The sequence below is a fragment of the Colletotrichum orchidophilum genome, assembly GCF_001831195.1.
Source record: "Colletotrichum orchidophilum strain IMI 309357 chromosome Unknown Scaffold_261.1, whole genome shotgun sequence".
Taxonomy (NCBI): Eukaryota; Fungi; Ascomycota; class Sordariomycetes; order Glomerellales; family Glomerellaceae; genus Colletotrichum; species Colletotrichum orchidophilum.
The window spans coordinates 11260-22835 of NW_019173217.1; the positions used below are offsets into that span (position 1 = coordinate 11260).

At 47.3% G+C, this 11576-nt stretch overlaps 3 protein-coding genes across 3 annotated transcripts; 1 reads left to right on the forward strand and 2 right to left on the reverse strand.

Moving 5' to 3' along the window:
• Positions 1-3639: 3639 nt before the first annotated feature.
• On the reverse strand, positions 3640-6253 carry CORC01_14273 (uncharacterized protein; the record flags this gene model as incomplete). The annotated part of the gene is made up of 4 exons (XM_022625884.1): positions 3640-3705; positions 4328-4542; positions 4600-5487; positions 5866-6253. The coding sequence occupies 4 exons, from the start codon at positions 6251-6253 to the stop codon at positions 3640-3642; spliced, it is 1557 nt and encodes a 518-aa protein (XP_022467608.1).
• Positions 6254-7014: 761 nt separating this feature from the next.
• On the forward strand, positions 7015-8007 carry CORC01_14274 (uncharacterized protein; the record flags this gene model as incomplete). Its single annotated transcript, XM_022625885.1, has 1 exon — positions 7015-8007. One exon carries the CDS (start codon positions 7015-7017, stop codon positions 8005-8007), a length of 993 nt encoding a protein of 330 aa, XP_022467609.1.
• A 104-nt stretch (positions 8008-8111) lies between these two features.
• On the reverse strand, positions 8112-8927 carry CORC01_14275 (uncharacterized protein; the record flags this gene model as incomplete). The annotated part of the gene is made up of 1 exon (XM_022625886.1): positions 8112-8927. One exon carries the CDS (start codon positions 8925-8927, stop codon positions 8112-8114), a length of 816 nt encoding a protein of 271 aa, XP_022467610.1.
• Between the last annotated feature and the right edge of the window lie 2649 nt (positions 8928-11576).

Genomic DNA, 11576 nt, shown 5'->3' on the forward strand with positions numbered 1-11576 from the left:
TTTGACGAAATGAGTTAAGGAGTTGAATCGTGCTGAATTTCCGCTTATATTTGGAGAACGAAGAGGAAACTGATTTTAAAGGCTGTAGTAAGGAAGGAGGATAAGGATGAAAACAAGAAATGTTGGTTGGTTTGACCTGCAGAGGGGTGTTTATAAGTGGTGCAGCATTAGCCCGCACACCGCCTCTCGAGCAAGGCGGTTGGCGCATGCGCATGGTTAGCTTATTACTTAACCTGCCATGTCACTCTGTTCATGTAATTACCCTTGTTGTTCTCAAAAATGTTGGTTCCATGAACAAAGGCACAAAGGTTTTGATCAGACGCAGCCAACACACTATTTTCACAATTTTAACCAATCATATCCGTTTGACACTGACTTAATCGCTCTAGACTGGCATTTTTGTTTGAGAAGTCGCTAGCCGAGTTCAGTAATTATCTTGACCATTTACCCAGCACTAGATCTCAATAACAAAACATGCTTGATTGATGCCCTCTCCCATCGTCGGCAACAGGCACACGCTTAGTAGGATCATCCTAAGCGCTTCTGTCCTCGTCAGCGTGGTAAATGAAGAGGGTTGAGCCCGACTTACTTTTTTTTTACCAATGTTAACAAACTACGCCTGTCAGATGCCTTTGCCGCGACGTGCTTGAGAAGTTGTCCCGGCATCTTGGGACATGTTCCTAGCCGCTTCTGCAGCTTCTTTTTCATCAGCTTCCTTTTGACGCTTGTCCATAGCCTCTTGCCGCCTTTTCTGACTCTCTTTCCCCCACTCTTCCAGTTGTTCCATTGTCGAGGTTTCGAGAATCTTGCCGCCTGGTCTTTTGTCTGCCATGATAAGCGCACGGAGGGTCTAGTATAGTGCTTGTTGAATGTAAAGACTTTCAGGTTGTACAGGTAGAAACAATATCAGATATCTGCGCTGTAAATAACACAAGGATGGAACTGTAGTTCAAGTTGTTTTTCATACGCCTCTCTGTGATTGCTTGTCCGGGAATCAAAATATATAAGCAAGTTCCTAAGGGCGCGGCCAATCTATCACGCATTCCACCGCCAGAACTGCCAATAATGAGCGTTGTCGTTGTGTGCTCCAAGAGAGGTTGGCAACAGCGTTCAGAGCTCTGAATCCCGTCAATAACCGTGTCTTGAGCAAGCAGCTGCCCTTGTTGAACGATGGACATGTTCGTGATGCATTTACTTTGGGTGGGTTATAGATTTTCACTTAACAGCCGCCCTCGTAAGAAGAAAGGCGTGTTGGTGATATATGCACGTTGGTAAATGTTCGGTGACTAGAAGACAAAAGTTGCAACGAGTAGCGAACCATCACCGCCCTCTCTTACCCTTTTGTTGGAATATTGTATGAACAACAGTTTAGTTTAGCTGGCAATGGCAATTTCATGTCTGCGTTGGCGAGATTGAGCATATCGAAGACATAGCGATTTGATTTGCCAATTCTGCATAAGGAACCAACGCCATATCAACTAGCGCCATATTTCTCTTGCGCATGCTCACCCGCTGGTTAACCAGCTTTGACACCAAAACCAGGATTTCTGTTGGATGTGAAACCCAGCAAAGAACCCTGATAAAATATTTTCTCCAACATGCCAAAGTCTTTGTCATGTATGACTGTGGCGCGGTAGGTCGCCCGCTAAAGAAATGGCGTCGTGTATCCTGAAGGTGTTATGAGCTCTGCGAGGTGACAAATTCTGCAGCTCAACAAGACACATGCCGCGACTGACCGAACTTGGCGGCTTGACCCCCATGATCTCATTGCGTAAATGAACATGTTCGTTTTTATCATTCACGATGAATTATGGTGATTCGATGTTTCACACATATTCCGCTTCTTTCTTCTTTTTTTGATGTTCTTTCCCACCTCCTTGTCCTCGAGTATCGAGACACCGAATGACGCCTGCGCTCGCACTCGACAGCGAAATCCACTCCATGGACTCTCCTGAATACTCTGCTGATAACATTTAGCACCTTAATATCACTCTGAATTTCTGAAAAATGGTCGTAGTTGGTCTCAGGCTCCATTTTAGAGTTTTCATGTCTACAGCGGGCCAACGATTTGCTTGCACTGTTAGCCTTCATGAGTGTTTCACTCTACATTTCAATAATCCTGATGGCAGAGAGAAATCAAAAGGGGCTGGTAGTTTTGTTGTTTGCAATCGGCATAGGGGATGTATCTGATACTGGTTTACGTCACTGGCTTCTTTATGGTGGTATAGACTGTCGAATGTCACTTCTATCGCCTTGCTGAGTGTAGCCCAATAGTGAGCTACTAGATAAATCCCTTTGACCTGCGAGTATTCGCTGACGCTCCCTATTCTAGCGATATTTGGAAGCCTTAATTCTTGCCACGCATTAGTAACGTTTCATCAGAGGCCGAGAATACAATGATGGCAGCCCACCAAGTAATAAGGCTCATTCTCCGTCTTTTGATTATGGGCTTACCTACTCAGGTTATCCGTCTTAAGATGATCTTTTCTCAACGAGCCTTTCAGGTCAATCTGGTCTCAACGTAAGGCTATTCGTGATGACAACTTGTTACATCCGCCTCGCGGTGTTGAAAACACTACTCTTCTTGAAAACACTACTCTTCCTGTATCCCAGGATACTTGGTCTTCCCTAGTTTTTTCAACTCTTGTTCTTCATAGTCGGGCCCCAAACGGCTTTGTGACAGCTTCAATTCTGATGCAAAAGCCTGGCTTATTAAACGATATATTTTACTGGGAATTTTGCTCGCAATCTAACAATGTGACATTGCAAGCATCACAAATAATGGTACACCTGTCAATATCCTCAGGACTTGGTTCCCAACCTCGCTTCAGATCCCAGCTACTGAAATAAATAGTACCACCATGACACCTCGTAGATATGATGGCAGTGGCCAAATCATATCAGTGTGAATTTTGCGTAATAAAGCAAATTGCCCCTTCAGATTCCTATACTTACCTAGTCATCGCTATCCCTTGGGCCACCGGGAGAATATTTTCTGATCCATCATAAGGTTCGCACATGTTTCTGTTGGTAATGATCATTCAGAGGCACCAAGTCATACCAGTCACGCATGAAGTATAGCTAGTCCTACTTAACATGACTGGTGCTGGTCCAGGAATGACTCAAGCTCCGGGACGCAGTATTTCACGTTCTATTGATACTCGATAGTGGAGAAATCTGCGTACTCTGTTTGGCTTCCTGAAATCATGATTCGGGGTCCGGACATCGAACCTTTCTGTTGGCTCATGTCGAGTTATTATTGCTTATATAGCTTGGAGACTCGATAAATAGGTCCAGGCGCAAAGATTTGTCAGCAGTAGTCAAAGTTTTCCTGTTGCCCTCTAAAGGGTGTGGTGGTGATAGAACGCAGAAGGAGGAGCGCCAGAGTTGGAAGGCGTTTTCTTCAATTAGCTCAAGGCCTATGTAATTATCTTGAAGCTGGTGCGCAAGATCGGGACAAAGAAAACATGATCAAAGATGCGCACGCGTACCTAATCCATCGGCTATGTTACCAATCAGTGAATTTTAGCTATAAACATCCACCAGTTTCTTGCCATAGAACATTTAATACATCGACTTTAGGTGTCTGGATAGATCTCACAGGACATATTGGACATTGCATGTGGTTTGCTCTGCTGCTTACACCTTGGGCAAGAAGTCAAAGAACTGGATCACTGTTTGAAATGACGTCGGCATCGAAATTTGCTAGAGAGACTTAGCAATGGGATTTTCATTTTCAAGCTCCAGCTAACAAATTCGGGTCCCACTTTGAAGGGCTGGCCCAAGGGTGTAGGCAAAAATAGCACTAAATTTACCTGCCAGCTGAACTATATATCCAACCTGATGTTGCCCACGAAGTGTACGTAAATGCACATGGAGGACTTGTAGCTTGGTTGCGCTTAAGTAGTACAGGTATCAAGAGAGGCGTCAGCTCTTGAAACCAACAAGCAATTAGTTACAAAGATCTAGAGATCGAGTTTAGGAAATCTGCCGCTCTCTTTCTTCCCCTAGCTGTTGTATCCTCGACGTTAGCCGATCCCAGATTGCGATATCCAATTGGCACATAATAGTACCACCCGAGCTCGACAACCTCTTTCTGATAAGGCCTCTCACCTTCAGACCTTGACCCGCTTCTATTATTAGACCCAAAGAATACAGATGACTTAAGGAAATTCATGTGTCTGGAGAATTGAATCAATCCCGTACGGGTCGTACCGGGCATTCCCTCGACTTTGGGTCCCAGGAGGATGACATGTGTAGAGGACTGGTCTGAGTTTGTTTTGACACGACCCTTAGCCTGTTGCCGTTTTCTGGCACAATGGCTCACAGCCCAGACTTGGCTCCAAGGGCGCATGCGGATGATCTCCATATCTAACGCCGATGCAACTCTTGCAGTGACAGGAGAGATTGAAGCTCGCTGAATGCTTTCAAATAGGTCTTCAGCAGTCATGATGAGCGCCGTAGGTTCGGATCTGGAAATCATGATGACAGAGCCGCATAAGTCGCCACCCCTGACGACCCAACTGCCGGAAGCTCCTTGGGCTGCGCAGAGCTGGTCAGCTAAGGTTTGAAATACTCCATCAAGTGCAGATTGCTTACCAAGAGGTTTTTCCATAATGATCCTTCGAGTTTCAAACGTAGCCTTGCCAATGTGGATGGGAAAGATGCCCTTCAGCAAATGACAGGAGCTACTTCTTTCTGGATCCAGAACTAAGTGCGCGTCTCCTTCCGATAGTCTATCATTATCGATCGATGACTGGACGTATATGATTTTTCCTGGTTGCTCCGTGGCACTATAGTAATTGCGAAGGCCTTCGAACCCTTTTCTGCTGAAAAGGGCAAAATCGGCAGTACATGTAGCATCTTCGGCAGTCAAAAGCTCAATTTCGCGATTGGCCACCAAATTGTCAGATGTAAAGTTTCCGTTGTTGCGTAATGGACCAAGCCATCGAGTCTCTGTGAACTGAATCGGAAAAACAGGCTCGACTGTTGTCCAAGAGCCGATTTCTAGTGAAAGGTCTTTGAAAGAATCTTGGTGATCTATGTCTTCGGCATTTGAACCCGAAACTTGGTCGTGTAAATACTCGTTTGAGCCGATGTCTTTGTCCTTCGTTTTTTTACTCTCTCCTTCTTCGTTATGATTTTCGTTCTCCGAGTCCGTATGGGTTGATGATTGAGAAGACTTGCTGAATTCGTCTGCCTCGTTGACGTCGCGCAACAAATCAATGAGGCCGTGTGCCGTTGTGACAAATGCAACGGTCTCGTTCTGGAATTCCTTGTCCTTTTGTTCCACAATGATAAGACCGCCAATGTGGCAAAGTCGATGTCGCTCCTGCTTCTCTCTGGATGAGCTAGCAGAGAGACGGAGACCACAAGCTGACGAAGCAAACTTAGGAGGTGAAACCTTGAACAAAAGATGGTGGGCAGATTCAATATGTGAATGGGTATTATATGGCGTAATAGATGGTTCGAAAACGTCGGTAGTTGCTAGTAAAGAGTCAAAATTGACTACAATAGGGACTCGGGAGCGCTGTTCGGCGCTAAACCATGATGTCTTTTTCAACTGTCGTTCAACCCTCCTGACTGTTCTCCTATCACCACAAGCAATTCTTATACATGGCTGGAGCTTGTAACAATTGTCCACTGGGATCAAATTCGCTCTCATGCGCAACTGTAAATCGATTATTGCACTTGAGCGTAAGACTCGTTCCGTCAGGATATCTGGCTTCAGCCTGTGTAGAGTTCGAGTTGCCTCTCCGAAAATGGGGTTCGAGTAATCAGTTGATCGGGGGGACATCCAATGTTCTGGTTTCATTGAGAGTAGGAACCCTTCTGGTCCGGGAAGGAGATAATCTGGAGCTCTACCATCAACTGTATGGACCAAGATGTAGGTTTGGTCCAGTTGTATGTGGGTATTGACAAATGTGTTGTTGAAGGCAATTTGAATCGAGTCTATATCGGGCTCTTGAGATGATGAAAGAGAGGGCGCAATTGATAGCTCTTCGACTAGATTCGGTTGCGGCACTTCCTGGGGCGACTGATCTGGAGGTGGATGATCCTGACCGGCCTCGAAGCGTAAACCTGATGGCACCCACGTTCTCAGTTGGGTAAACCAACCTTGCAATTTTTCAGTCAGGCTCATTGCAGGTGCTTTCGAATGTTGCGAGGTCGCTTGGGAGGCGGTCTTTTTGGCTGTTACCGGACCAGCTGAAGGCAGTGGCGGTTGCTGAAATGTGGCCACTGGCTTCATCATCTTCGAAATTTTGAAGTGCTGGAAATCTCTTTCATGGTATGCTTCCTGCCAAAAAGAAAATGTCCAAGGAGGCTAGAAATTTGTTCAGTTGTGTGTTAGAATCACAAATGCCTGACCCCCGAAAGGTGTATAGCAACGTTGCATCTGAGACCCTTTGGGGCTGAAATCACAACTAGGCAGATTTAATGTAGCCCATACTCTGATTTACGCAGATGTGTGACAAGTATTACTCCCGGCGTGTTCCTGTGAGCCTGGTGTGATGGCTACTTGATCATGCATATGTATATGCAGTCCTCCATCCAGTCAAAACGGGTGTGGTAAGACAAGCTGACACCCAGCTGACTTGGCAGCACCCAAGGTATTTATGCTATAACGTCGTCCCCACTGTCCTGGAATTTAATATTTCCTGCACCCGTGAATTTCATCGATGCATACTGATAGCCCACCGAGGTGATCTGCTTAAATCGCGTCGGCGATGATGATACCATTTACCAAGATCTGAAATACCTGACCATTACCTTAGCTTTTCCAAGCGATGAGATAAATATTTCACAATGAACAGATTCAGACCTGGGGAGACTCCGCCACAAGCTCATGCGATGCTTCAGCACCTGTGGCCACAGCTGCCTACCTCGGATTTCCACTTGGAAGATTACGAATGCTGCCTTGATTTTTTCGACAAAGAGATATCTAAGATAAAACGGGCACCACTTCACCATACCGATCTTTTAGCTGACCGTGTTCCGGAATACATGGACGTGATGGTGCGAAACGCAGTGGAATCAAAGGTCCACATCAGCGAAGCACTCGGTCTAGGCTCGACGACTGTCACGCAAAACCGTCAGGGTACAGGCGGAAACTCAAACTTGATACTGGGAGAGTCATCCTGTGGTCCCCAAGTCATCGATGAAATTTCACGAAGTCTCGATCTGATCGCCAGATTATGGCTCACCATCAACTTCGACACGCTACCACTTGGGCAGATGTATCCTAACCCAACTCAGGTTGCCTGGGAGGATAACAAGAGCCTTAATCAAGCGATCAAAAGTCAATTTGCTATGAATCATGCTGATTCGAACCACTCCGTCGAATTGCATCGTGGTAGAATTCCATCTGCTTTCAACATGGCAATCCTCTGCGAACGATACAACTTCTCCATTCGATGGACTCATAATTTGGCTGATCATTTACGGATTGACGGAGAATCGGGTAAAATAACCGTCACGTTATATGAGCACATTGTGTGTCTCTGGAATCATTTGCAGTACTCGCCAAACTGCCCCATACCGCAGAGTCTGCTCGAAGAAACATTAGACTCTCTAATTCTTTTATTCCCTTACGAAGACCCTGGAACCATGAAATTCCTTAAGAGAGAGAATAAGAACTTTTGGAGACTAGGGCGTTGCGGCCGCACAAGAAAGGCCGAGTTGGACGACTTTTTCCACTGGAAACAAAATATTCGGCGACTGCTCAGGGAGTATGACCAGCCACCGAGAGGCACTCAGCAACTCCGTCTTGATAGGGAGGGCCGGAACTTCTTAGAGTTCTCCACCTTCTGGACGGCACTCGCTGTTGCCATCCTGACTATACTTGGCATTGCTTTCGGGACGATCGGAACTGCCTACGCCATCAAGGCTTATAATCTGTCCTACAAGCAATACGTGCTGTCACAAAAGCAATACGAGCTTGATCTAGTTCAAGCATGCGCAGATCCAGAAGCTGCCAAACAGTGGCCAGAATTCTGTGGGAGCTAGGTAGTACACTGGCGAGGTCAATAAAGCGCCCACAATTCAATCCCCTTTCACGGAGACTCCTTGACAGTCAAGATAATTAGCTGGTGGTGATTTAAATGGTTTGTCTAATCATCGTCATCATCATCCCCGCCCTTTTTACCCCCTTTACCCTTGTCATCATTCCCGTCCTCCCCTTCACGGAACGCATTCGGAGTCACCGCAACCGCTCGATTCGAACCAGCGACCGGCTGTCTAGCTGTCGCGGCTACAGCATCGAATCGCGCAGACTTTGCGTTTCCAAGCCGAGCGGTGAATGGACCGAATCCTCGTTCGTGGAAGCCCAGAGTCGCTCCAGGAGTTCCGGGGTTTCTCACCGTCTTCTCCGAAAGAGCCCATCCCATGACCGCGTCGGCATTTGTAGCCTCTGGATCGATCCCCAGTGTCGCGTCCAGACAGTTCTCGCAGAGAAAGGTATAGGTCAGAGAGGTCGCGTTGACGGAGACACCCTCTGCAATAGGCCGAACGGCGAAGTTGCCCTTGACTTCGGGCGGATTATCCTCGTTGGTGCCTTGACGGAAGGTAGCCATGACGCCCCCCCGGCCATCCGGCCATGCCGCGAGGAAGAAGTTCCCCTCCATGTCGCCGGTCAAGCCCATTGCGCCCCAGCCTGCGCCGTTGACGAGCGGGAACGACAGTTGGCCGATGAAAGATGGTGAAGTCGTCAGAGGCAGAGCCATCGCGAAGGCGAAAGAGGTGCGGGCGCCAAAGAATCGTTCCATAGCCAGGCCTGTGGCCTGGTCTACGAAGGGTGCGCTCTGCTGGGCCGGCGACGAGGTAGGGTCTTTAGCTGTGGCAAGGATGGCGATGGAACAGAAGAGAAGAATAGAAGAGAAGAACGTAGGCTTTAGTAACCGCAGGGACAACGGAAGTTTGAAAGACATAATGATATCTTTGAAATAGGCTCTGTATTGATTTGAGTGGTTTTGATTTGCCGGCGAACCAGCGCACGACCGAGTTTGATAGATAATATCAAAAATGAAGGCGCGTTGGAGGTTGAAGACATTTTACTTGAAACTCAGTAGTAGGAAGGATATAAAATGCTTTATATGGGATTTTCATTCTTATTCTTTTCATTCAATTCTTAGCCAAGGCGCTACCAAGATGTGTCAACTCCGTCTCATTGAAGCATATAGGAGTTGATGAGGCCATGTTTGAGCCAATATTAGCACTAATACAAACTTGATCACATAACAAAAAACAATACGACATATCACAGTCAACTTCTCAAGGGGGCTGAATTTAGCAATCAGACCCAGGATGTTCTATTAATACGTCAATGTTGTGTGGTAGGCAAGTCGTTTCGGGTTGTCTGGGGTAGGGCCTGGTCGCGCATCATCCGTGATGCGAATCCAATGGAGCCGGTGCGGAGCCCCGTATTCCATTCGTTTCATGACCTCAAGGCAGAAATAAAATCACGAGGAAAAAGATCTGAACTTCTCAATTCCTCTCCCAGTGACAAACCCAAACAGCGATCCATTTTCAGAAAGGATGTCATGAATCAAGAGACCATCATAGAAGCTTCATAGTTGCAAGTAGGGGCACCTACTTCGGTAGAAGTAATCTTGGCCACTCATCGCGAAGTACCAGGCGCGAAGAGCCATTTGAGACCGGCTTACTTGACCTGAAATCGAGTTTGAATAAGATTTACCGTCGCGTGAAGTTACATCGTCGACTCGGAACTATAATTCTCCAATCTTCACCATGTGTCGATGTTGGTCACCCCGCCAAGACCAGCTATAGGATATTTTATCACCCAGATGTTCGAAAGGTACATCATTCGTCGCGAAGCATTCAGCATCAAGTCGCCTTGTCTGTCGTGTTGAATCCAGCGATACAGTCCAGTCTGACGAAAACGCAACCCCAGAGATGTCTATCCAGGCCCATTAGCAGGACTATACATCGACTGCCATCATTCAAACGAAGAAGAGCAAGAGTGAACAACGGTGACTTTGGCTTTTAACACCACATTACACCTTGACAGAAAAGATTTGCTCGAAAGGGACCTCGGATCTGCGTGAGGTATCACCTTGAGATGATTTAGGTCAGTGTGTATTTAGTCGCAAAGCCAACTGGGCCGTTCCTGATTACCTCAACTCACCGAATCTCTTGCCAGGATGCTTTTAGAACAAGCACAGACGACAGTCCACGCTGGGAATGAACAAGGGTTCAGCTTCTGAAAAGAATCCAGACCCCAAATTGCTGTATGGAGCCCCGCCGGTTGGGCTTCCCCTCCCCAATAAGCTAGGTAACCCAGTTCGTCTGGTCTGGTCGGACCAGGGTCAGGCAGGGGCAGTCTCAGACCTCGTGTCATCTTGCACAACCTTTTGGTGCTGTCAGCCAGCGCAGAGTTCCTGAGGCTTTTGATAACCTTCGCGCCAGCCGTTCGATAAACTTCGCATTCGCTGTTCAAGACGTCGTAACTTAGCAAAGAGGGCCAATCAAGATGCTGCTCGCTTCAAAGATACGGGGCATATGTTTGATGGATTTGGATTCGGACTTGAGTCTATTCTTGCACCAAGAGACTGAAAGAGACCTCCATTTAATGGGAAAGTGTTGTGTTCGCCGAATTCGAAAACGTCCTGAGCAAAAGGCTCTCACGCTTCCTGCACCGGGATGGGCAGTAACAACGCATACTATGAGCGACATGTACTCAAAGCGAGCCTGTCTCCTTGGGGTTGTACACACCCCATGCTCTGTATTCAAAACAGAAAAAACAAAACCGAATCTGGCGAGGAGCCAAGCTGGCATTCACGTGGGTGGGACGTCTTTTGCTTGGGGATCATGAGAGAGTGGAAGCAGATTCTTGGCATCCCCGCCTAGGAGCGGGTTCCCTCCCATGCGGCGTTGTGGCAGAGTGGTCTAATGCGCAAGACTAGAAATCTTGTTCCTTCGGGAGCGTCTGTTCGAATCAGGCCAACGTCGATATCTTTTGTCCTCTGCGATACCTGGTGTCGTCGACTCTGTCCGACGTTCGACTTTTGCACTTTGCACCTCGAATTCTGTGCGTTTTCGTTTTTGGAAAAGTGGAAACTCTGTTTTTTTTTGTTAATGTTGTGTCTTCCTTTGCTGATAACCAAAAAAAGCCACTGACCACCCTTCTTTAGGTAAGCGCATCTCCCTCAACTCAGCTCTAGCCAACGTCTCCGTCTATCCATTTGCAGGTCCCACACTCACCGCGCGACTAAGAGCCTCGGCATACCCAAGCCAAGCATGCCACAATGTTTAAGGCTGCCAATGTGCGGGTATGCCATGATGAAAACAAACTTCAAAGAGGCCCGCACCATGGCCAAATATGGCTCAAAATCCGTCGATTCGCCAGACGGCAGTAATTCCGTCCTGCCCCTGTTGAGGGGGTTTTCGATGCGCGGCGACACCACCTCATTGCCAGCGCATCGGGAAAAAAAACGCACCAGAAACAAGTCACCTTCCACCCTGGAGCGGAAACTGACAACCCTTTCCTATGAGATAAGGAAAGTGAGGCTGCAGAGCTTGCCTGAAGTAGGGAGGCAACCACCAACGTACAGGGGAAC